General features: G+C 36.2%; 2 protein-coding genes, 1 non-coding gene and 2 pseudogenes across 6 annotated transcripts; 2 read left to right on the forward strand and 3 right to left on the reverse strand.

The window, feature by feature from the left end:
* Window positions 1-2523: 2523 nt before the first annotated feature.
* On the reverse strand, window positions 2524-5139 carry LOC111280711 (E3 ubiquitin-protein ligase RMA1H1-like). Of its 2 annotated transcripts, XM_022868129.2 has the most exons (3): window positions 5018-5139; window positions 4869-4897; window positions 2524-3389 (listed from the first exon to the last, which is right to left on the reverse strand). In XM_022868129.2, exon 3 carries the CDS (start codon window positions 3342-3344, stop codon window positions 2631-2633), a length of 714 nt encoding a protein of 237 aa, XP_022723864.1. In that variant the 5' UTR covers window positions 3345-3389; window positions 4869-4897; window positions 5018-5139; the 3' UTR covers window positions 2524-2630. The 2 variants fall into 2 exon arrangements, with proteins under 2 accessions (XP_022723864.1, XP_022723862.1); XM_022868127.2 differs by having other exon boundaries at window positions 4869-5030.
* Window positions 5140-7735: 2596 nt separating this feature from the next.
* NRPB2 (DNA-directed RNA polymerase family protein) lies at window positions 7736-15527 on the reverse strand. 2 transcript variants are annotated; one of them, XM_022867622.2, is made up of 25 exons: window positions 15151-15527; window positions 14515-14736; window positions 14140-14430; window positions 13820-14017; window positions 13431-13495; window positions 13248-13334; window positions 13056-13176; window positions 12917-12961; window positions 12684-12821; window positions 12458-12530; window positions 12290-12366; window positions 12082-12189; window positions 11880-11996; window positions 11483-11638; window positions 11297-11401; window positions 11053-11178; window positions 10868-10945; window positions 10686-10781; window positions 10478-10593; window positions 10276-10345; window positions 9824-9877; window positions 9574-9717; window positions 9129-9428; window positions 8450-8872; window positions 7736-8267 (listed from the first exon to the last, which is right to left on the reverse strand). In XM_022867622.2, exons 1-25 carry the CDS (start codon window positions 15394-15396, stop codon window positions 8154-8156), a joined length of 3570 nt encoding a protein of 1189 aa, XP_022723357.1. In that variant the 5' UTR covers window positions 15397-15527; the 3' UTR covers window positions 7736-8153. The 2 variants fall into 2 exon arrangements, with proteins under 2 accessions (XP_022723357.1, XP_089613234.1); XM_089757108.1 differs by lacking the exons at window positions 9574-9717; window positions 9824-9877.
* Window positions 15528-18746: 3219 nt separating this feature from the next.
* Window positions 18747-25357, forward strand: LOC111280309 (callose synthase 11 pseudogene; annotated as a pseudogene). Its single transcript, XR_016335253.1, has 2 exons — window positions 18747-24317; window positions 24732-25357. The product of XR_016335253.1 is annotated as a callose synthase 11 pseudogene (transcript).
* On the forward strand, window positions 21960-22037 carry LOC149510620 (small nucleolar RNA J33). Its single transcript, XR_016335274.1, has one exon. It is a non-coding gene; the product is annotated as a small nucleolar RNA J33 (small nucleolar RNA).
* On the reverse strand, window positions 25214-26735 carry LOC149510621 (uncharacterized; annotated as a pseudogene).
* Between the last annotated feature and the right edge of the window lie 220 nt (window positions 26736-26955).

Here is a 26955-nt window from a genome sequence, read left to right on the forward strand (position 1 = left end):
ATAAAAAAAAAAAAAGAAATGTGGGATAGAAATCTCATAGTCAAAATAACCCAACACTGATCTTAAATAGTAATGATCATTACAATCTCATATTCAAAATTTTTACTAATAACAAGAATTAAAGATAGAGTTTTTTCTTTCTTTCTTTTGAGAATAATACATTAATAATAGTGAAAATTTTTAATTTTACAAATAAAATTAATAGATTTTCACATAGATATAATTAGAGATAAGCATGGGTTACTATCTTTCTTAAAAAATTTTAACACGTACAATAATTTTTCATATAAAATTTACTATTTAATTTTCTTTCTTTTATTAAATTTACTGCTTAATCTTCTTTTTGTACCTAACTTCGCTTATCTTATCACGAATATATTTTTTAACCAGACTTTAAAAAGTATATATCACCTTATCATTCACTTTCTCACAAAGTTATTAAAAAATATTCGAACTTAGAATCAATCCTTTTGTTGTTAAATCCTGGAAAATCACTAAAGAATCGTCTACTTTTGATCAATCGAATCTTGTTTAGGTTACTTTTTCAGGTCATATTATCTTGCTTTTCACATTGTGCTATAAAATTTCGAAAACTGAAAACCTTAAATCTAATGTTTCACGTTCATTCACAATTATAAATCGAAATAACACATAATTAATTATCTTCAATTAATCAAAATTCCTTACTGATACAAGTATTACTATGGTTTATACAAAAAAATAAAAATATAATTAATTTTTTATATTTAACGGATTTCGATTTGTCTTGACGTTATAAATTTGAATTTTTTTTTAAAAAATCAAAATCAAGTAGGAACTTTTTTTAAAATCGTTTTGAGTTGAAGTTGGATTTAATAAAACTATTATTTAATATTAAAATTTAATATATTTACTTAATAAAAATACTATATTAATGTATAATTAAAATATAATTTATATTAAAAATAATATTTTATAAATATTATATTAAATTAATTTCGATTAATTATAATTTATGAATATATGACTCAAGTTAAATATGAAAAAAATAATATTTTAATATTAAATCGAATTTAGATATCTATATTAAAATGTCAGGTCGAAGTTGAGTCAAATAAAAATTTATTTTTTCGATCTGATGTCATCTCTAACTATTTGATAATGACAGAATTAATTTTTTTTTTTATATTAGAGATGTAATTTGAGATTGATTGAACTCGAATTCAAACTTTATAACACATCACTATTTTTTTTGTAATCACGCGGTTGATAGGTTGTTAGCATAACATAATTGAACCCAAACGCAAGCAACAAGCCATAATTCACTCGGTTCGAAACGACCCTACCACATTGAAAGAGTGGGAGATGACGAAAGGAGCCGAGTCAAAAAAACAATTATTTTAAAAGTTTGGATGTGAATTTGTATTAACCGAAGCAAATGCCACGAATAATATATAAATGGTTCTGACAAAACAATAAATAAAGGACAATGAGTCAATTTATTAAAGAATTTGGGCAAAAAAAGACAAATGAAGAAAAAAAAAATTCATATCATATAATTGAATCAGTGCAATAATATAGATTGAAAGTCACTAGCTACCGAGTTTTTCGGGACTTTAGACCTATCATGATCATGGCTTTATGACCTTATCAAAGATTCTGGAAATCCCATTTTATGGGTTGTTGCTCGTCATTAGAGTTTAGTTTGGTTTAGAAAAGAGATTCAATGTGGTGAAGAGGATTCGAAAATTTAGATAAAAAATTAGTTGATAGTGTGTATGATTTGATTTATATTTGTATTTTTGGATAAATAAAAAATAAAATTACAATAAAATATTTAATATGACATTTGATTTTAAAATTTTTTTAATATATTATTTAAAAATTATTTATATATTACGTGTTATTATATAAAGTTAATAATATTAAAAATAAGTAAAATATTATATTAATTATTTTTAAAATTTAGTTATTATTTTAAATATTTTATTATAATTTAAATACTATGACATTAATATCAATGAAAGGAAAATAATATTACGAAAGCAGAACCTTTGTTTAGAGGCTTTCGTGCTAAAATAATCTTTAACACTCGTTGTCCAATTTGCACTCAGAGTTAAATGAAGGTTTTGACATTTGTCAACGTAATAAAGCCGTTTTTGACTTCTGTTTGACAAATTGGTTTCATATCCCAATTGTTAACAATAGCTTAAAACCAAAGGTATTAGATGGTGGCGAAGTGGGGAGAGGGATTTGGCTGCAATTTGGATTTGTTATCCGATTTTCAAGACTTCGATGTGGCTTGTAAGCTGTGAGTCAGTGACCCTTCTTCATGAGTGGTCGATGGCTTTTCCTGTGCCGTTGACGTGCTTAGCGAAGTTGATGCGAAGGGAAGGGAGGGAAGCTTTGGGTCTTTTTTAATACTTGTCAAATGAAATGTCGACCTTTTTTTTGATGAACTAATCACAAAACTCTCTTTTTAACATAAAATAATTACGATTTCCCTGAAATTGCAGTGCATATTAGTCGAAAATGGCAAATCAATTTCAGATAAAATCTAAGATTATATATCATATAATATGATCTCATCCACCTATACCATAAGTTTACATCGTGGTTCTTTACAGTGTACAAAAAGGTAAATAAGAAACTCAAAATAGGATAAGGCACAAAAGGAAACACCAGAAGAGGAAAATGGAAATTCTATTTAGTGACTTGTCAGCCTGCATCTCAAGCCTTCTCAATCTTGGGCTACTACTTCCCGCTAGGTGGTACGAGTTTGGATAAGTGTATAAGCTTTCTGAATTTCCAAACACTCTCGCATATACCATCTCTCCAAACATCCCGATTACGGGATGATGAAACCCGGTCACTGTGGTGCCTCCGAGGTTAAGCAATGGTGGGGATGAATCCTCTTCATAGTAAGGAGCATGGGGGTCGTAATTTTGATTTTGATAAGGATTACGATATGGAAGCTGCTGACCATTCGGGGATGTAGTTGATAAAAGAGCTTGGGTACCACGAGCCGGTGGCCTAGGGGGTATCACCATACCCCTATAAAGTGCCTTGCCTTGAAGCTCGGAATCAGATTGGCCCCGACCATAAAGGGGCACCATTGTGGTGTGGGATATATCAGCTTTGCAAACTGGACATTGTGGGTGCTCATCTGAAGCGAGGGAGGCACTCTGGACATGAAGCCACTTATAGATGCAGGGCCAGCAGTAGAGGTGGCCGCAGAGAGTGACAATTGGCTCATGTGCAAAGTCTAAGCAGATATTGCAGTCAAAGCTACCGTTTAAATTCTCAGATGTTGAAGCACCGGGGACAGTCTTCCATTCCTGGGCATAATATTGCTCAAAAGCCATGGATCTGTTCTAAAAACTCAGATTAACCACTAGGACACTCAACTTCTGAGACAACAAAAATGAAACAGGATCAGCACGCAGAAATCCCAGACATACCTAATAAACAAGCAACTACTTAGCAACTAGACAACAGAAAGAGAGGATGGCAACAAGTCTAAAAGCAGAAAAATGAATGTGATTATGGTAGCACTAGCATAAAAGACTCCCAAGTATATATGCAAAAGACATGTGAAAAGCACCAAAGAGATAAGGCCCCACCCCACAGCTTGATTCACATTTTCTAACAGAAAGGGCCAAAAAGTTTTTGCACCCCTCTACCAAATGGATAATAAAAAGCAAATTTAGGGACCCACAACTTATATTCATGCATTTAAATCACAATAGCAGTAAAGGGGTGGTTTTTTATAATAATACAAAATGATGTACAATGGTAAGCACTGATATTTCAGTAAAGTTTCTGTTTGTACTTTACTTCAATTTTCACTTCTCTCTCTGATATGCAAATTTCCTACCACTTACCAGCTCTTTCTTCTTCTGGCCTGAAAAACATCTATAGGAAATTCAATTCGAATGCTTTGACAGTTAATTTCCAGTTAAGATGCTTTAAGTCCTACACTTTCATAGTGCTGTTAAAATCCTTCAATTTTCATCAAATTATAAGCCTTTGATTAGGCGTTTAGATCACACTGAAAATGACTTAAAACTACAGAAAGGTAATCGAAGAAAAGAGGGATAGTAATCATTAATCAAGTATTCCGTAACTTTGGCCTTTGTCAGTGGCATCTTTTAGCCGATCCACTTCAACACCTACTTGTCTAATTTGTGGGGTTCCCATTAACGTAGCTGCAAATCAAATGACCATTTTGCCCCCACAAACCACAGGTGAGTAAAAAAATTTAAGACATCCTTCAGTTTAGGTGAAGCACAAACTGCAAACGGCAACCCACTGTGTTCTACTTTGTTAGGTTCAAATTAGGTGAAACACGAAAAAACCCAGCAATTAATTAACTTGTTCGAACAAAATACGAAGCTTCCAAGCAGCCACCACCGACAGACCCCTCCGCCGTCGATGGGACACGGCCGACCCAAACTAGATCCTTTTTAACTCTAAAAAAGAACAAAATTTCCCGTTACTAAATTAAATCGAAGTTTCAGAGAACATAACATTGATCCTTTGTGCAGAATTATTTTAATCAATGGCTTCAATCACAAACGAGGGTTTTGGGAACTATTAGTCTATTAATTCTTGTTTCTGTAAGTTAAGGCTTCTCTAATTTCTTCAATGTCTCAAATAAAAAACGAAAGGGCAAATCTTAAACTATTTTCCAATAGATTTTAGCTAACAATTTCGAGACTTTTCCTTGAAAACAAAGAGGAAATTTCTTTTTTTTTTCTGCATTTCAATTCTAGTTCCAAAAACAAAAAACCCAAAGCTTACTCAATCAAACGATACAACACGGAGATCATAATTAAACAATAAAGGCCAGGCTAGACAATACAAAAAAAAAAATAACAATAACGTACCTTGAAGGGAGCCGAAAATCCGACAACCCCTGAGTTCGTTTTGAAAGAAAAGAAGGGATAGAATTAGAAACCGATTGAAACCTCTCCACTAAAGATTCAAATCAATGGCTGCTTTACGAGAAAAAAGTATAAACAAAAGAGAAAGTGACCTGGAAATGGAGTGGAAGAGAGCGTCTATCGGCTAGGCCCATTTTATAGAGGAATCCGACTCATTATAGAGTATTATCTTTTTCTAATTTTTTAGCGTTTCTGCTGCTTTTTTTTTTTTTTCCAATCTGCTCCATATTTTATTACAGCTCTTACTGTTTAAATAAGAATTAAAAAACAAAAATAATTTCTGGTCTGCTAGAGGATGTGAAGCCATCCTATGTGGATTTGCCACGTGGCGAAATTAGCTACCCGCTGTCAGTGTAATTTTAAATGGCTAATGTTTTTTATTTCAGTTTTGAGTTTCCAATTTTAGACAGAAAACATAATTAATTTTCTAATTTTGATTTTTATTGGTTAGAGAGATGAATATTTGATATTTTATATATTTCTCATTAAAATTTCACCCCAAAAAGCTTCTTATATTTACTATAAATATCATAAAAAATTTTAATAAATTATAATTTTACCCCATGTATTTGTAATACGTAAATTTTTCTATTTATATCTCATTTCTCACACAATTTTTTATTAACATGATCGAAATTAACAGACGTTAATTTTATTACTAGAAACATGACTATCTCTCGATCCTTTTCTAAATCAATGTATTTAATTTTTTTAAAAAAAATTATTTTTATTAATATATTTAATTTTGTTCGTTCTTTTATTGGCTTTATTAAGTAACTATAAAATATATTTATTATATTTAAGAATTTAAACATTACATTAATTTTTTCCCCAATCATCTCGCTCTGCTGCAGTTCTAGAAGGAAGGTGCCGCTTTCAAAATCAAACAAAAACTTAAAAAAATATCTCAATGCTGATCCACTTAAAAAATATCACGAATAGGAAAACCGGTGCTATTATTTACGACTGGATCATCGGTGATCAAGCATCCATATGATGCACAGATGTATCGGACAGTCCAGATCATGATTTTGATATGTGATAAAAACATGGGAAGATTTGTCCCTTCTAGAAGACATCACCACAAAGAAGGTATATTGGTGGGGTCATGGGCCTAAAGCTCATTTAGTAACAGATGTCGATTTATCTGTTTGTCAAAGTTGAGACCAGCTTTTTTTTTTTTTGGGTGGGGCTCTGCCCCACATTTTCAGTGTTTTTTAATTTGATTGAATTGATGTTTTTTGTTTGTGTGCGCAATTTTTCTCTTAATAAGACATTTTCACGCACATGTCGCCATTTTACGTTGTCGTTTTGCTCTTTCTTTTAAAATTTTGTTGTCAGGAAAAGATCATCGTGTTCGTATGACAACTAAAGGTATGTTTAACGCATAACCCTTCTTTGGAAAATTAATTTCGATGGTTGTGAAAGTGTGAACGGGAAATTGCCTCTTAGCTCATCAAGAAATGAACCAAAAAAAAAAAAAAACAGCTTTTTGTTTCTCTTTTGTTTTTTTTTTGGTTGTTAGGAGTTGCTATTTGTCGGTTTGTTCCCAATTTTACATTTACTTTTCGTGGCTTAGCTCATCAGTTTGTTTAGTTGAAATTTCCAAGGAGGGTGGTTCTAAGTTAGTCCATACTTTCTGAAAACTTTTCTAGAAGACGAGGTAAATCGTCTTCAAACATAACTTTTTGATGATCACAGATAGCAAATTTCAAAGCACAGAGAAACGCGTGACTGATCCATTTTCAAAGAGTAAATTTTCCAATGTATTGATTACCATTTTCAGGCCGAAGATGTGAAAGTTCAAATCGAATGACCACAAGCTGACCATCTAGATGAATGAGATGGCTATACAGAAGCGGGGGCCAGGGACGATCATTGCGGTTAATTTTCAGACTGAATGCACACGAGAGAAATATGGGGTGTCCCACCGATCTTTTGATCGAACACTCCAAACACTTAATATTGCTGTCGAGGATATCTGGATCGTTGATTCCTCAAAGTTCGAATCCAACTCCAACTCCAACTCCAACTCCCATAGTACGTGCGCTTCAGGGGGCAATTCCGTGCAAAGAACAGGAGAGATTGAACTTCAGAATGAAGAGAAAAGAGATTCATGCTTTTGTGGTTCTCACAATTTCATGCTAAAAAGAGTACGAGTATTATTTCCAAGTTTGATCAGACAAAAAAATATTTGGGTCAAATTTTTCTTTGCCGTGAACCTTAGATTAGATACGTATCAAAGTTGATACATTGAGGAAAATACCAAAATCTTGTGTTTAAGAATGGAAAGAATGCGAGGTCACCCAACCCACAACTAATTTTCCTTATATAAATATACATATATATATATATTATTTGATACAGTAAAATTTTTTAATTTCCCAAATGAATTAAAATGATGATACATATCTTATTTTTTGTGAAATTAAAAAATTTTATTATATAGATAATTTCTCTCATATATATATATATATATATATATATTTATGTACACACTCAACCCACACCTAATTTTCTAACCTGGCGGCCCTTCTTCTTCGTCTTCTTCTTGTTCTCCTTGGGCTGTTGTGTCTCAGCCTCTTTGTTCTCCATTTTTCTTTCTCGCCATGCATAAATGAAAAGACTCGGTTCATAGAGGAAGACGCAAGAGCATCGACGGCGTTATTCGTCGCAGAAGCTTGGGGCTTTCAGCGAATTTATATTTTATTACAGGCCTAAGAACAATGACGAACAAAAAACCATCTCATGCTTTAATCCTCTATATAAAGAAAAAAATCCAATTAAAAACACACAAAAAAAGATAGTAGTAGTTGCAAGTATTAAATATAATGGTATATTTTTCCTACTTTTTTCAAAATTTGGTAACAGTACCCAAAAAATTCAAGATTAGCAATAATAAGTACAACGTTCTGGTTCTGGATAGGATTACAACAACATCAAACCAGAGGAATAACATTAGATCATACAGAATCTCCACCATAAACACATGGAGTGACTCTCGGTTATGTGAGATTATTACAAGCACGAAGAACCTCTTACCCCACTTTCACTTTCTCTCCCAGCGAATAAGGCAAGAGTTGGCCAGTAGCCAAATTTGGCAAAACTATCCATCTCAACATCACAGACCCAACACTGTCTTTGTGCACCTCGTAGAAAAAAAATATTGTCCTATATAGGGCTTCTAAATGAAGAGAAAGAAAGCTGGACCTTACTTGATCACGCATCTTAGGCTCCCTTCTTCTTATGGTCTTTGGGCAGTTCCTTTGTAAGCATTCTTGGAGCAATCGCCATGGCCATAAGCTCTTGGAAGAGCAACTTACAGGCGTAAGGAATGTGCACCTGCAGCATAACATTATCACGATGCCGACCAAGGGCACATTAGAGACAAACCTAAGAGCTTTGACTTCTACTTCTTACCATTTTTTTTAAAAAGGTTAAAGGGATGGTTGGGGAATATGAAGATAAGACAAGAGTGGAGTATGAAGAAGGGCGTAATAAAACAAGGGAAAGAAAAGGATTACCTGAACAATATCAGTTTTATTCTTGCACCCTCTGCACTCAAATGAGTTCTTCTTTAGATTTGCAATAGCAATCAACCCACATCGCTCACAAACGTGGACCCTGTATGCATCACTTTGGTCAAACAATCTCTCCTTAAGAAAATGAGCAGCACCATGCGCTATCATGCAATCTCTTTCCATCTCTCCGAAACGAAGACCACCATCACGGGATCGTCCCTCTGCAGGCTGCCTCGTGAGAATCTGCACAGGACCCCGACCACGTGAATGGATCTTATCATCAACCATGTGCTTTAGTCTTTGGTAATATGTGGGCCCCAGGAATATCATAGAAGTAAGCCGCCTGCCCGTGTGCCCATTATACATGGTCTCGAAACCACGCATTTGATAACCACATTTATGAAGTGCTCTGCTTATATTGTCCACCTAAAACATCAAACAAGGAAAAAAGAGATTAAACTATATCCATAGTCTCTAAAATGCACCTAGAGCTAGTAAAGCCCATCATTTAGATTTCCAAATCTAGTAGCATAAGCATAAGCTTTCTAGTCCAAATCTAGCAGTATATGCATAAGCTTTCTAGTGGTTACCTATTTTAACATAGTCAGAAAACATCAAATAAACTTAATTCAAGAAAATACCCAATTCATCAAAATCCAAAAATCAAGAGATTACAACTTACAGTGACATCTGTAAAAGGAGTAGCATCCCCTTCCTTGCCCATGTGAGCTGCAACTTTCCCCATGATACACTCAATAAGCTGACCAATTGTCATTCGAGAAGGAATAGCATGGGGGTTCACAATGACATCAGGTGTGATGCCTTCCACAGTCCAAGGCATGTCTTCCTGTGTGTAAGTCATGCCAACTGTTCCCTTTTGACCATGCCTACTGCTAAACTTGTCTCCAATCTGGGGAATCCGAACAGATCTTACTCTTACTTTCACAAATCTCAACCCATCAGCATTAGTTGTCAATAGAACCTGGCAAAGAATAAAATTAGTTAGTAAAAAGAAGAAATCACCAAAACACAAGCACCTACTCCAATTGTACATTAATTAAAATGATAACATGAACGCAATATCTCCACTTAAAATTATTAGTAACAACAATTTGAAAAGTCTTTACTTGGTCCACTATGCCTGTTTCACTGTGACGTAAGCTTATGCTATGATCACGTCTTGAATAGCGCAATGCTTGACCCTGAGCTTCCTCCTGAGAAATAGGGGTGGTCTTTCCAATGATTACATCCTCACCTGAAACTCTTGTTCCCTAATGGATAACAATAATTTAATTTCAGGAAAGAGTGGTTAAGTCAAACTAATTTTGTATGACCAAGGGATGAACATAGAAGCAGCATGCTAAATTTTGCACTTACAGGAGGTGCAAGACCATCATCATCCAATTTATCATAAGAGCCATGCCTCATTCCCTGCAAAAATATTTGTCAAACGCCAACACTTACACAAGGGGCAAGCAACAAATGGAAATCTATTTCTCCATGCCAATACCCTTTTCCATGGTATCACTCAAGCCTAAGATTTAATATGAGCTCATTTTTTTTTTTTTTTTTTTTGAGAAAAAGTAGAAAAGTCATTTAGATACAAAAAACAATAATATTTTTTCAAAAATTAAAAATTCAATTTCCATCCCTTGTCAAAGAAAACACATAATTTACTTTTTTAATAGAAGAATTATGTTTGAATTAGTTTCACATTTGAACCATTTGCATATTTTAAATCATAGTTCTAGGATTTGGTTTTATATTATAATAGTAATTTTTGAAGTGGCAAAAAGCAACAAACAAGTGAAGCCATGCTCAGTTCTCACCATAGTATTAGCCCTATCTGGTCGACCAAAATCTTCTTTGACAAGGGTGCCCATTTTTTTCTCCTCATCCCTGCAACGTGCAAAGGATGGAAATTTACAATGAACATTAATAAGGAGTAAGAACAAGCTCAAGTATGGGATCTAATAGGCCCCATATCTAAAATAGGAAAAATAGGAAAAAGAGTTATCAACAGAATCTTACCGGTAGGAACGGAAGAAAAGTGATCGGAAGAACCCACGGTCTATTGAAGATTGATTCATAATAACAGAATCTTCTTGGTTATATCCGGAATAGCAGGCAATGGCCACAATAGCATTCTATGACAGAAAGAGAGGCAGAGAAACAATTATAAGGATTATAGCAAAAAAGAAAGCAACTAAGAAAACAGATAATAAATTTTCAAATTTACAATGCCAGCAGGAAGCTGCCGAAAGTGGAGATGTTCCATAGCTCGTGTAGTAACAAGTGGCTTTTGGGGATAGTAGAGAACATAGGCCAATGTATCCTAAGTAACACATGGAAACATAAATCATCATGATATTTCCCAGGTATAACAGAGTTATAATCATGTAAATAAGAAGCCATACATACCATTCGAAATTGGTAGTTAGTGACATAAATACCCATTGCTTGCTTACCCATAGCAGATTGATAGGTATTACGTGGGGACTGATACAATTGACAAAAATTGAGTAGTATCAACAAAAAATGAGTAAAATAGAACAAAAATTTAAACATATCCAATCAGATGATGTTCATCATAAGCATAAGCATACCTGATTATGATCAGGGAATGGTATAATTGAAGCACAAACACCTAAAATCAATGAAGGGTGGATCTCACAATGGGTATAAGTTTCGGAATAAGCTTCCTCAGGATTGGTTCTTGCTTGGACAAGATCCTGGAACAGAATTTAAACAATTAAAATTTTGAGATTGCCTTATATCCTTCCAAGAAGTTTAGTTGCATTTAAATGTCACTACTCTAGATTCTGACCCATTACAACCCCTTTTACTCACATTGATGGTCATGGAAATCATTGTTGTCTCCTCTTCTTCTGTGTCAATATATTCGATAAATCCCTTTGCTACAAGATCATGCCAGCCACCATCTTCTGGGCTTTCCTGAAAGAAGAAAACCAATGAATACAAAGGAAGGAGATAAAGTTAAGTATGAGAAAATATAGCAGGCTACAAGCGGCTCACCCTTTGTTGCAGTGCATGAATGTCTTTCTTTTTTATTAGAAGCCTTTGCTTCTCCACAATGAACAATGGCCGACTGCAACGACCATAGTCGGTATATATTCTAAGTTCTTTTAAACGAATATCTCTTACAACACCAACTTCAGTGTTGACATCAACCTGCACATATAATCGATCCATCAGCAACCAAACACAAACAGCATTCTTTTCAACTTATGATGTCACAGTAAATGCTTGCCAATCATGCTGGGACTCCATGTTGCAACAAACAATACTTCTATAAAATTAATAACATAACTCCACATCATAGATTACTTCTAACCATGTAGCAGTTTCTCTAGATGAAACTCCACTTATGCTGAAAAATTATTATAATAGTCCAGTACACAGACTACAATACCCGTCTTCTCAACCGTCTCAATGTTGTCACAAGCATATCAGGATTCCGATGCACACCAACCCAGCAACCATTGACAAAAATTTTTGTAGCTTGAGGAATAACCGCAGGTGAGATTTCCTGAAAATTGAAGAAAAACATCAAACTAGGTCAAAATAATAGAAAAAAGGTATAAATTGGTTAGAAAACTATGAAGAGTATGCACCTCAAAATTCTCCGTACCCCATTCTTCCAAAAATTCAAGAATAGGATATGCAGCTGATCCAACAGTTATGTATACCATCAAGGCAAGATTCTTTACAAGTCCACAGGCCTGATGCAGCCACAAACCATAATTATGAGTGAAACATAGTGAGAAGGGTTGTTATTCAATAAATAAATACGGAGGTTTACTTAAAAGGCAAAATAGTCACCTGTCCTTCTGGTGTCTCAGCTGGACACATCATTCCCCACTGCGAATTATGCAATTGACGTGGTTTAGCCAATTTCCCTGATAAAAAAAAAAAACAAATGATGCTAATCAATGCATGTTGGAATAGGCAGGATAAATGAATACTAATAACAGCAGTAATATGTTTTACCTTCACGTCCTATAGGAGAATTGAGCCTTCGCAAGTGTGACAAGGTGGAGGCATATGTCAAACGGTTTAACACCTAGAAAAGAAGACACATGACCATCATATGAGGACTTCCAACTTGGGAAGGCAAAGTGGTGGAGGCACAGGTACTTTATGCTATGGCAAAAATCTTGGGATAGGGAAAATTCACATCAAACTCCAAATAAATAACTGAATAATCAGCTCTAACCTGCGACACTCCAGCTCTTGTACCAGCTGCATTTGCTTGCCCCCAATTTCCAGTAGCAAGTGAGTATTTAAGGCCACTTGTAATGGTTTTTGCTTTGATAGCAAATTGCAGGTTTACATCCTTTCCGTTATCCACACACTACCATCCATCCATAAAATCCTTAAGCACAAATCCAGGAAATATAAAAGCCAAATTGCAGTGAGATGTAAAAGGCAATGATTAAGGGAAAGAACCTTCTGCACATAAGATCTCACATCCCTAGTTAACTTTCGAAAAAGCTGCAGCAGTAGAAGTCAAAACCAAAGATCAGATAAGCTGTCAAAATGATAATGAGCATTGGACATTTGGATAATTATCAAACTAAAAACAAACCATTCTAAAGAGGCCTCCAAGTAAAGGACCAGCAAGGTCCAGCCTCTTGTTGCCATAATGATCTCTATCATCTTCTGCCCTCCGGCCAAGTGCACAAAGAAGCAGCCGATGAATGATATACCTGAAAAAAACAATAATTTAGTAAGATTCAGAATACAAAAACACAACCACAGTAATTTAAACTATACCTACCCAAAATAATAAGCTTTCTTTGTCTCACAAAAATCTCCAACACCAACATGAGGAAGCATTTCCTTTTGAAGGATCTCTTTAGCATACCTGTAAGGAAGATGCTTAGAAGCTTCTCAATAAGCACTACAAATGTTCACACTAAACATTTCATCACCCAATTAAATTTGCCAACACCACACATACTTAATCCTCTTTTCTCTGGTAACACCAACAGTTGCTCCTCTTTTACCGATATAATCTAGAGCAACCTGAGGTAGAGGAGAAAAACATAGCCACATTAGTGAGGTTCAATAAGGTAAGCCACAAAAAAAACAAGCAGCAGAAATTATCAACATCACAAGAGGATCATGACCGAGTTTTAACCATGTCATAATCATTAAACTCAACATCTCAGATGGATAGACTGTAAAGGTGCAACTTCGATGAAAATAAAAATCTACAAGGTGATAGAAATGATCAGTGCACAAAACATAGCTCAGAAAGGAGCATGAAGCCACAATAACACTCCCCGCAATCAACCTTTCAAACTGAGCAGCACCTTCAAAAAATAGAAGAAGAAGAAGAAGAAGCACCTGCTGGTTTTGAATCACAAATGCTTCTTCTAAGGAAGGCCGCAGCAACTCCATCATCTGGGTATCAGAGAAGTCGTAGCATATATGCTCCAATATGTCCTTGTCAGCAACAAATCCCAAAGCCCGAAAGACGATTATGATAGGAATTTCAGTCCGAATATATGGAAGAGTAGCACGAATGTACTGCCCTGAAGAGCCCTGCAGTTTATGCAAAAAAACCAACAAAAATGTAAAACCATTTGCTTTTGCAACTATCAACTGCATTGAATGATTGGATGGTGGAGAAAAGCATCCCAAATGCCAGAAGTAATTATCTTTACCCCTTTGGCACTAGTCCGTGAAAGCATCCGCACAAACATGGTACTTGGTGGCCTATTCTGGGACTCTGCCATGGACCGAACTTCTGCCACATACGCATATTTATTTGGCTGCCTCTTTTTGAAGACATAGACATGATTTGTGCTCATCTTCTCCTGGGCAATTAGAACCTTTTCACTCCCATTAATAATGAAATACCCACCCTGATCATATGGACACTCCCCAAGCTCAGTCAGATCCTTCTCTGAATTTTGATATAGTGTGCAATAACTTGATCGAAGCATTATGGGAACCTAATAACATGCAAAATACGGAAAATGAGTCAATGTTAAAAGTTAAACTCACCTATTTACAAATAGAAAGTTTGGAAGGCAAACCTTCCCAATGAACACTTTGGTAAAATCCTGAGTCTCAGTGACTTCTTCACCATCATGACCTTTCTTTATAACTCTTTTAGTTACATCAACATACAAGGGAGCTGAGTATGTGAGATTCCTCAACCTTGCAGCTTTTGGAAATAAAGTTGCAGTTTCACCATCGGACTCTGTCATCATAGGTTTACTTAGGTAGATCTGACCAAAGCTAATCTTATAGATAGTCTGCAGAGAAGCACTAGCATTCAGAAACCCAAACAAAAGAAACAATCAACGTAAGGAACAAAAACTTTAAATCTTAGGGCTTGATTTGAATCCCATACAGCTAAGGGGATAAATGCTAAGCAAGCAAACAGGGAAGCAAAAATATATCCATAAGCAATTTATGATTGAAAGGAAACATCTCCGACATAGAAAAATAAATAACAGATTAGAATTTAACGGCTATGGCGATTACCATGACAATCAACAAACAGTCAAAATAATCAAAACCGCACTGCTACTTTTAAGCCTTATTATTTTTTATGTCATAACTGATAATCAAAGAACCAATTAACCTACAATTAAACTCGATAAAAACTAACTCCAACCCTAAAAACCGAAAATTTTACTTTTCTTCAAAAAAAATCAAAAAGGAACCTCTGCAAAGTCAGACTGGTGACCAGGATTGTGCTGTGACTCGGGCCTGATCTCGATATCGGCCGATTCATCGACAATTTCTTGCATCGTGTTTTGGATAAACTCGTCAAAGGAGTCGAGCTGTTGACGAACCAATCCTTTTTCATCGAAATAAGCAGAGATAACCGCCCACGCGTCTTCCTGGGTGATTTCCTCGTCTTCTTCGTCGTCAATTAGTTGTGGATCGTACTCGCTGTCGTCCTCCATAGCTAGAGTTTTTTTTTCAGGTACTGTTTGGCGGTGGGTTTCTTGCTTTTGTTTGGACGGAAAATTTGGAAGTAGAACCCTAGTAGAGAGGGGGAGAATGGCGAGCAATCGGAGCTTTTTGCCAAAAAAACAAAATGAAATAATAAATGCTTGGCCGATTTTTAGAGAGGCGGTTAGAATATTGAGTACGGGTGATCCGGATGAACCGAATCGGGTCGCTATCCAATATCCTCGGGATCTTTCACTATGAGAATGATGAGATGCGTTGGATGTACGCCACGTTGTTTTTATTACTTTGTATTTCTTTTGGATGGTTTAGTTTGACGGAGGCCCATGGCGTGGGCTTCAGTGGGTTATGTATATATTGGATGGCGTGCTAATTATAAAGGAGCCCAATTTCAGCCCTAAACATGAAACCAATCAACCCCAAAAACAAACCGATAATTTTCTGCTCAATGAAAGGCTGAGGCCCATTTTTTCAGTCCAGGTTGGCTGCCCATTTTCGGACAAGTTCCAAAATTCCGCCACCATGTCACCGGCACCCTTATAGCCGGTTTTGTTGCAGAAATTGGTTACTTGGCCTTGGTGCTCAACCTGTCTTCTCTACACGCTGTCCTTAGTCTCCCTACTTCACATTAAACCTTACCCTTTGCTTGTTATTGCTTGTGGTTGAAGGGAAGTTCTCTGGAAACCAAGATTGTTTAACAGCTCAGGAGGCGAAGATTGATAATCATGCATGACAATTTGACGAATGCGAAATGCCGATTTTGACATTTTTTGACAAGATCAAGAACTGCATTTTCAATACTGCCATAAAGATCCCTTGTCAGCATTTTGAAGAGCATCAGATGACATACAAGGTTTGTCTGATTTCTACGGCACGCAAGGATAGCTACTTTTGCTTCCGAAAGGTAATTGAAATCTTCTATTCTCCACACGACGAAGGAAGAAAATTACATGAAAAATGTTGAGACAAGTCCTCGTCAGAAGTTGTCGGATCACCATGATGCGCAAGGGAGTTAATTAATGACTTTTGCTCCGAAAGATAAAATTAAATCTAATAATTTAAAATATAATATAATGATTTGATATAAAAATAAAATATAAATATTATATAATTTAAAATTTTAATAATTATACATAAAATTAAAAAAATTTTAAAAATATATTTTATATTTTCATTTTAATATAAATTATAATAAATAATTTTTATATAAAATATAACTTAAATATATAAATTTTAATAATTTATAAATATAAATATATAAATCGACAAATCTAAACAAAATTTTTTGAAATTAATATCTCAAAATCTATTACTAAGTCGACTTTTTTTTTTAGTTTGACCCACTAATCATTTTAAATATCATTTAATTTAAAATTGTATCAAATCAAATTTTATTAAAAAAAATAAATTTTTTTAATATTTTATTTTTTTATTTATAAAATTTAAAATTAAAATTTTATTTTAAAAAAATTCAAACTTCTTAAATACTCCCGCCAATAGACGTCGGTCCTATCAACATATCTGTTTGGAGATGGGTTAATGAATTATGTTGTTGTTGGTACTAAAGTAGTCCCTCTTTTGTTGGCATTCTCTACTTTCGAAGGGCTACAGCAGTGCTTACAAAAAGCTAGTGAAAATATCCAGTTACTTACTACAAAATGACACTGTTAGAAAGCTGAGGCTAGAGCCTAGTATTATCACATACTACCCACTACCTGCCCTACTGCATATCCTTTTTATGATCAATATAAATGAAAATTTAATCGGTCCTTCATAAACAAAGGTTGAAACAACCAATAATTTTCTCGGGGCAAGCCAACTCGATTACAAAAAAGCCAAAATAATATCTAGTTCAGTCTATAATATATATTATTAACCAAATTTGTGTTTAATCTAAATAATTTTTTTCATATTTAAAACTTTCAAAATAATATATAATATAATGCAATTTTTAGCAAATTTTTTTATAAAATTAAAAGTTTAATTTTTAATATTTACAATTTTTTTAATGTTTTCATATTCTTTTTGGTACTATTTTTTTATATTTCATCTTCCAAGTTTTTTGTACCAAAAAAAAAATGTAGATTAAGTCTGTAGAATCTAACTTACTAGATTTTAAAGTCAAACCCGACCGCACCAATTTTTTTTTTTTGATAAAAAAATTTAAAATAGATAAATCATTTGATCTTTAAATTAAATTAAGATGTATTGTATCAGATAATTTAATATAAATAATTATAAATTTAACGTTCGAGATGATTTTAACAAATGATCGTAGATATAATTCGAATTTAAAATTTTTTTATTGAATAAAATAAATTTAACCGATTGAATTAATCACTTAAAAAAATTAATTAACCAATAAAAAGTTAATTCAATTGATAAAAATTATTTATTTCAATATAAAAAATTTTAGTTTGAATTTAATTTATAATTTTTTATCAAAATTATATTAAATACATAATTTTTAATTATTATTTTTAAATTATTAAATATAATACATATTATTTTAATTTACAGAATTAAATAATTTTTATCAATCTTCAAAATTTTCAAAAAAAAAAAAGAAAAAAACCAAATAAATCATACAAAATCTTAAAAACTCCTGTAGAAATGAAAAAAAAAGGGAGGGGGGGGGGGGCTTTTTAGTTCATCTCAAACGTTGCTTGTGCCCCTTAGCTTTCTAGTTGCATTGTTCTGTTACAACTACTTACCCAACCCAACCCAATTTTCCCACTTTCATACTTTATATTAAATGTAACCGATAAGGTTAAATCCACAATCAAATTCTGCATCATTAAATTGAATTATTATTGATTGATGCGTTGTTACTATACAATTCTTATTCAATCATCAATCAATGATGCGTGCTTAGTAGTAGTAGTAATAGTCGCGGGCCTCTGCCACCGTGCTCCTCACTCGCGTCTCCTGCATTTGCGCTAAAAAGCTAACAACAAAGGAAAAGATTACCACAAAAAGTATCAAGGAATCATCCCTCAGTTTCGTGTATCATCCAAAATCAGGGATGAAACGAAAATGAAAAAAATTAAAAACGATTTGAAATTTGATTTAAATTGATTTTTTAATTTAATTTAAATTAAATTTGAATTAAAAAATAAAAAATTAAAAAAATTTGAATAAAATAAAATTATATATGTTAAAATTTTATAAAATGAAATAATTATTTTATATATAACTTTATTTAAATATATTTTAAATTATATTAAAATAATATATAAAAGTTTTAAAAATTAATAAATCAAATCAAATAATATAAAATTTTAATTTGAATTTCAATTAAAATTTTAAAAATTTATAATATTATGTATTAGCAGGTGTTCATACAGAAACAAAAAGAAGAAAAAGCATTGCTTTTAGCTTTTTTTTCTTGTTCATTTCTCCCATGGTGCTCTTTTTTCACTTTTACTCTGAGGTTCTCTCTTTCTTGTTCCTTTCATAAAACAAGTCGGAGCTTCAGTCTTTCATGCTTTGCGTCAGCAGCAACAATGGAAAAGGAGATGTTTTGAAGAGAAATAAGGAAAAGGAGAAGTGAAGTAACTAATCATGAGTGCACTAAGGCAACGTCCGGTTCCCACGCGGGGCCGTGGTGGAGAACAACGCACACAGCAATCACCGCTTACACCGCCAATGCAAGAAGTTTACAACATCATCCCTGTTCACGACCTCCTAGCAGACCATCCGTCTCTCCAATACCCCGAAGTACGCGCTGTAGCGGCGGCGCTGTTACGTCCGGCTTTTAACCTCCCGAAACCACCGTTCATCACTTTTGCCACTCAAATGGATTTGATGGACTGGTTAGGCGTCTCCTTCGGTTTCCAAAAGGACAACGTTCGAAACCAAAGGGAACACCTCGTCCTCCACTTAGCCAACTCCCAAATGCGTCTCCAACCACCTCCAATTAACCACGAGGAACTCGACCCCCGCGTCCTCCGAAGATTCCGCCAGAAGTTACTCCAGAACTACACTTCCTGGTGCTCTTTCCTTGGCGTCAAATCCCAGCTCCACCTCTCCACGCGCCGTGGAAACAGCAACGACCTCACCCGCGAGCTCCTCTACGTTTCTCTTTACCTCTTAATCTGGGGAGAAGCCGCAAATCTCCGCTTCGCTCCTGAACTCCTCTCTTACATTTATCATCACATGGCAATGGAATTAAACAAATTCGTCGAACAACACGTCGATGAATTTACGGGAAGACCCTTCGTGCCTTCGATTTCAGGTGACTGTGCTTTCTTGAAATGTATTGTTATGCCGTTTTACCAAACGATTAAAACGGAAGTGGATAGTAGTAGGAATGGAACGGCGCCGCATTCTGCTTGGAGGAATTACGATGATATAAACGAGTATTTTTGGAGTAAAAGGTGTTTTAAGAGTTTAACATGGCCGATTGATTACGGGTGTAATTTTTTTGATACGGTAGATAAGAATAAAAGAGTTGGGAAAACTGGGTTTGTTGAGCAACGATCGTTTTGGAATGTGTTTAGGAGTTTTGATCGGCTATGGGTTCTGCTAATTCTATTTTTACAGGCCTCCATTATTGTTGCTTGGTCGGGAACGGAGCATCTGTGGGAAGCTTTGGAGGAAAGGGATGTTCAGGTGGAGTTGTTGACGGTTTTTATTACCTGGGCCAGTCTCCGGTTTTTGCAATCTGTGCTTGATGCTGGGACTCAGTATAGTTTGGTTTCGAAGGAGACGCTGTGGCTTGGAATACGGATGGTGTTGAAGAGTATGGTTGCTTTGACTTGGATCGTTGTGTTTGGGGTTTTTTATGGGAGGATTTGGAGTGAGAAGAATGCTGATGGGAGGTGGTCTTTTGAAGCAAACCAAAGGATTGTTACATTTCTTGAGGCTGTCTTTGTGTATGTTATTCCAGAGTTGTTGTCATTGTTGCTTTTTCTGGTTCCTTGGGTTAGGAATTGGATCGAAGGGTTGGATTGGGTGGTTCTGTCTTGGTTGACATGGTGGTTTCATAGTCGAATTTTTGTTGGTCGTGGACTGAGGGAAGGTTTAGTTGATAATATCAGGTATTCTTTGTTTTGGTTTGTGGTATTAGTTTGGAAGTTCTCATTCAGTTATTTTCTTCAAATAAAGCCCCTGGTTGCTCCAACAAAGGTGCTTTTGAGTCTTTCGGGTGTTAGGTATAATTGGCATGAGTTTTTTGGTAGTAGTAACAGAATTGCTGTCGTGTTGCTGTGGATGCCTGTTGTTCTGATTTATTTCATAGATTTGCAAATTTGGTATTCGGTTTTTTCATCCTTCGTTGGTGCAACAATTGGGTTGTTTTCGCATTTGGGTGAAATCAGGAATATGGAACAACTTAGGCTTAGGTTTCAGTTCTTTGCTAGTGCAATGCAATTTAATCTCATGCCAGAGGATCAGCTGCTAAGTCCTAAAGCAACACTCGTGAAGAAACTTCGTGATGCAATTCATCGACTGAAGCTGAGATATGGACTTGGCCAGCCGTACAAGAAGATTGAATCAAGCCAAGTGGAAGCAACAAGGTTTGCCTTGATATGGAATGAAATAGTTATTTCTTTGAGGGAGGAAGATCTGATTAGTGATAGAGAAGTTGAGCTCATGGAACTGCCGCCGAATTGTTGGAATATTAGGGTAATTCGCTGGCCATGTTTTCTTCTATGCAATGAGCTGCTTCTTGCTCTCAGTCAGGCAAAAGAGCTGGCAAATGAACGTGACATGCGGCTTTGGGTGAAGATATGCAAGAATGAGTATGGCCGGTGTGCTGTTATTGAAGCCTATGACAGTGTCAAGCATTTGCTTCTTACAATCATTAAATATGGCACTGAAGAGTATTCCATAGTCTTAAAATTGTTCCAGGAGATAGATTTCAATGTGCAGAATGGGAAGTTAACTGAAGCATACAGGATGGCTGTGCTACAGAAAATTCATGCCAAGCTAGTATCCCTTGTTGATCTTCTAGTGAAACAGAAAAATGATCTGAGTCAGGCAGTAAATTTGTTGCAGGCCCTTTATGAACTCTGTATTCGAGAGTTTCCTAAGATGAAGAGGTCCATTTTTCAGTTGAGTGAGGAAGGTCTGGCACCTAAAAATCCAGCAGCTGATGAAGGGCTGCTTTTTGAGAATGCTATCAAGTTTCCTGATGCTGAGGATGCTGATTTCTATAAGCAGCTAAGGCGTCTAGGAACAATACTTAATTCTAAGGATTCAATGCATAATGTTCCTCTGAATCTGGAGGCAAGGAGGCGCATTGCTTTCTTTAGCAACTCAGTCTTTATGAACATGCCTCATGCCCCTAACGTTGAGAAAATGATCGCTTTTAGTGTTCTAACTCCGTACTATGATGAAGAAGTATTGTATAAGAAGGGAACACTTCAAGATGAAAATGAAGATGGCATTTCCACCTTGTTTTATCTTCAGAAGATCTATGAGGACGAGTGGAGAAATTTTATGGAAAGGATGTACAGAGAGGGGATGAATGATGGTGATGATATTTGGCTAACAAAGCCTAGGGATCTCCGTCTTTGGGCATCATACAGAGGGCAGACATTATCCCGCACAGTTAGGGGAATGATGTACTACTATAGGGCTCTTAAGATGCTTTATTTTCTTGATTCTGCATCTGAGATGGACATTCGAACAGGCATACAACAAATTTCTTCTCAACATTCATTAAACCAAAACCATGGTTTGGTTGATGGTACTAAGCCACCGACTGCAAAGAAACTTAGCCGGGCAGTTAGCGGTGTAACTCTGTTGTTCAAGGGACATGAGTATGGATGTGCTTTGATGAAATTCACTTATGTAGTCACCTGCCAGTTGTATGGGCGGCAAAAGGTGAAGGGAGACAGCCGAGCTGAGGAAATTCTATATCTGATGAAAAATAATGAAGCTCTTCGAGTTGCCTATGTAGATGAGGTTCAGTTAGGAAGAGACGAGGTTGAGTATTACTCTGTTCTTGTGAAGTATGACCAACAGCTGCAGAGGGAGGTAGAGATCTATCGCATTAGGTTGCCAGGGACCTTGAAACTTGGGGAAGGAAAACCAGAGAACCAGAATCATGCCATAGTATTTACTCGAGGTGATGCAATTCAGACCATTGACATGAACCAAGACAACTATTTTGAGGAGGCACTCAAGATGCGGAATTTGTTGGAGGAGTTCAAGACCAATTATGGTATTAGGAAGCCAACCATTCTAGGAGTGCGTGAGAATGTCTTCACGGGTTCAGTTTCCTCACTTGCATGGTTCATGTCTGCTCAGGAAACAAGTTTTGTGACTCTCGGGCAGCGTGTTCTAGCAAACCCTTTGAAGGTGAGAATGCACTATGGTCATCCAGATGTGTTTGATCGATTCTGGTTCTTGACTAGGGGTGGAATTAGCAAGGCTTCTAGAGTGATTAATATCAGTGAGGACATATTTGCAGGCTTCAATTGCACCCTGCGAGGTGGCAACGTAACACACCATGAATATATACAGGTGGGTAAAGGAAGGGATGTGGGATTGAATCAGATCTCTATGTTTGAGGCCAAGGTTGCCAGTGGCAATGGCGAGCAGGTATTAAGCAGAGATGTCTACCGATTGGGTCATAGGTTGGATTTCTTTCGGATGTTTTCTTTTTTCTACACAACTGTCGGACACTACTTTAATACGATGATGGTGGTACTGACTGTTTATACATTTTTGTGGGGCCGCCTCTATCTTGCGCTCAGTGGTGTTGAGAGCGAAGCCAAGAATAACAGTGTCAGCAATGAGGCACTTGGAACGATCTTGAATCAGCAGTTTATAATACAGCTTGGTCTGTTCACTGCCCTTCCAATGATTATTGAGAACTCTCTTGAACATGGGTTTCTTCCAGCAGTTTGGGACTTCGTAAAAATGCAGATGCAGCTAGCATCATTTTTTTACACTTTCTCTATGGGAACACGAACCCATTTCTTTGGCCGGACCATACTTCATGGGGGTGCCAAATACCGAGCCACTGGACGTGGTTTTGTGGTTGAGCACAAGCGCTTTGCAGAAAATTATCGACTTTATGCTCGAAGCCATTTTGTGAAGGCAATTGAACTTGGTGTTATTCTAGCAGTGTATGCTTCTCATAGCCCACTTGCTAAGGATTCATTTGTTTACATAGCTATGACCATTTCAAGTTGGTTCCTCGTGGTATCATGGATAATGTCCCCTTTTGTGTTCAACCCGTCTGGCTTTGATTGGCTGAAGACAGTGTATGATTTTGATGATTTTATGAATTGGATATGGTCTAGAGGTATGTTTTCAGAAGCTGATAAGAGCTGGGAAATATGGTGGTATGAGGAACAAGACCATTTGAGAACAACAGGTCTCTGGGGAAAACTACTAGAGATAATTTTAGACCTTCGTTTCTTCTTCTTCCAGTACGGTATTGTGTACCAGTTGGGCATTGCTGGCGGAAGCACCAGTATAGTTGTTTATCTGCTATCTTGGATATACGTGATTGTGGCTGTTGGAATTTATGTGGTTATAGCATATGCTCGAGACAAATATGCAGCAAAAGAGCACATCTACTATCGGGTAGTTCAGCTTGTAGTCACTACACTTACAGTACTTGTGATTGTCTTATTGCTGGAATTCACTGCATTTAAATTTATTGATCTTGTGACAAGTCTTATGGCATTCATTCCTACGGGATGGGGTCTGATATCCATTGCCCAAGTGCTTAGACCTTTTCTGCAATCCACTGTGGTGTGGGAGACTGTAGTTTCTTTGGCACGGCTGTATGATATATTGTTTGGAGTAATTGTCATAGCACCTGTGGCATTGCTATCATGGTTGCCTGGATTCCAGTCCATGCAGACAAGAATCTTATTCAATGAGGCATTTAGCAGAGGTCTGCAGATTTCTCGTATCATTTCTGGCAAAAAGTCTACAGCATGATGTTAAGGTAACTTTTTGTCCCAAGTTCAGTTTAAACGTGCATATTTTGTTCAACAATCTTTGTTCTGGCTGTGTATGTATAGTTGGCCTCGGCCTTGGATGACATATTTTGTCTTATTAATTGATGTTTCAACTCAAGTCAGATTTGCTGAAGTTTTTTTGCGCCAGCAACTTGTGCATTTTATTGCCATGCCAACTGAAAACTTTTCTAATTCTATGTTTCGGTTTTTGCAAACCTTATATAATCTGATCTGAAAACAATTGGCGACGCATGTCTTCTTTTGATGGTGTTGAAGTTCAAGTCAAGTTCAACTTTCTAATGTAATGAATGAAACTCACAAATTCCAAACTTGTTCTCATGTTTATCTATATTTCTATGCCCACTTTTACAAGCAACTTAGTAGACGGGTTCCTGATGCAGGCAGCTGCGTGCTTCACATATTGTCTGCTTGCTTGAAATCCTGTCCTGGTCTTGCTTAGTGATTGGCAGGGGATGACTTTGAAGTAACAACGAATATTAGAAACCTGGCCGGGGATGACTTTGGAGTAACCACGATTGAATCAAAAGTGCTGAAAATGCAGAAACCATGCAATGGTCTCACTCGTGCTTTGGTATCAAGTGAAAGATAAGTGCTTATTATCCTTGCAGTTAAGGACTACTAGTAGATGCCTAATCTTCCCTTTCCTATTTACCTTATTCTGGGAAAAAAAAAAGGAAAAATCAAATGAAGTTTTAAATTTTGTACAGTTTTATTTCATATAAAGAGTTTGAATGAGTTCATAAAGATTTTGACCTTTTTCTCATTTAACATGCAAGCTCAAGGCTCGAAGATGCGTGCCTGCATAACAGTTCAGATAATCCTTGTTGCAGAGATTGTTGGTGCATTCATGAATAGCAAACTTTTATAGACTTTTACATCCTACCATGCACAGAACACCAGAAAGTCTATCATGTATTCCCTCAGCAGAAATTTCAACTTCTCTGGACAGAGCAGGAACATTACTTGAATGATATGTGTAGCTAATCTAATAGCTTATATTTAATAGCCTGCTGCTATTGCTCAAACGAATTGCTGACTCGGTACTGGCAAAGGACCATAAGGCTGATGCTTATTATAGCTATGGCTATAGGGCTGATCACCCATAGACAGCGGGTTCGCAATGCCCCATGCCGGTTCTCCTTTACCATATATCAACAACATTTCAAATCTCATGTCTATTGAACCAACATCAGGATATGTCCTTCCCTTGTGTTTAGCAATATTTGTATTCACACAAAATCTACCAGCACAGCCAACCTCTGCATACTGATATTTTAAACCTGGGAGGCTGGAACACTCTTAAACTCAGGTGATAATTCCCGAACACTCCTGAACCAAATCATACCAAAGTAAGTCGCGTCACCCTTGCTTTTAACACTCCAAAATTTCCCAAGTGAATCCCTATTTCTCAGTGACAAAATCTTGGGGTATCTCAAGCTGAACTTAATAGAACAATCGCCAGCAGATGCTCTAGTCAAAGAATCCCTGAAGTTCGAAAGTCGACAAGCATCACAACATACCCTATTCTTCTTCTCATCCCTTTCTCCCTCACCAATCAACAGTACGGGATGTACTCGAGTTCCGGAACCCCAATAAAATCTGCATTTTTCCCTTTATCCACGCACTTAATCTGTCTAAAGAACATGAAACTGGGAACATGTTTAACATCCTTAAGAATTGACCTGCAACTAACTTTGCAACAATGCTTCTCATAATCCAACTCGAACTTAATCGTACGTTGAAAAATCACTGAACAAACTCCTCCATTCGCTTGGCTAACAGCCAAACTCTGTCCCTCACCCTCAACCTCACTTAAAGCAAGAACTTCCCTTCCATAAGGAAACCGGCTCAAAATAATTCAAATTATGTTCAAAATCTAAACTTTCCAGAACCCCAGAGATTAAACTTCCAAAAACATAAAATTAGTCGAATAATTAAGCTTAAACAATATTTAAAGTCATAAATTTACCCGCGTTCCCGTTACTTATCCCTGATCAAACCATACAAAGCCTCACAGTCGATTCCAACCAATACCCACTTAGAGAAAAACCCGGCATTCCTCTTCCAATCATTGGAATTCTCGGTCGCCTGACCCGAAACTTCCGCCGCAATCCACGGCGGGGTTTAAGTGAACTGAATAAAAAAAGGAAAATGATATGGGAATTTGTAAGCCGATCTTTCCTTGAATTTTATAAATTTGGGTTCTAATTATTATAGAGTGGGCTGTGAGAATAGTGAACGTAAAACGCAGTGGCTTTGGGCACATCAGTCTCCAAATTCCAGGTGGTTGACGGTGGGGCTGGAAAAATTAGTGGTGGGTTCCACTGGGGATTCCGGCACGACGTCGAGTATTCATGTGGGTTTGAGTACGCATTAGAGAGATTGTTTTGGGGATTTGAGATTTTGCTGATAATTTAACGGGAGGCACAGCCATTCAGGGCCCGGGCTAGGTCGCGGATCGGCTCAGACAGATTTTCGGATTCGGACCAGCTTTGCCTGTTCTAGGTTCTCTGCTGTCTACGACAACATAAAATTGCTTGTGTTTCTCATCCTTTCAATTATCAGCAAGACAGGAAAGGTCTTGTCCAACATCAGCAACTAGAA

Source organism: Durio zibethinus, chromosome 28 (genome assembly GCF_047325235.1).
Source record: "Durio zibethinus cultivar Kanyao isolate XHJ-2024 chromosome 28, ASM4732523v1, whole genome shotgun sequence".
Classification (NCBI taxonomy): domain Eukaryota; kingdom Viridiplantae; phylum Streptophyta; class Magnoliopsida; order Malvales; family Malvaceae; genus Durio; species Durio zibethinus.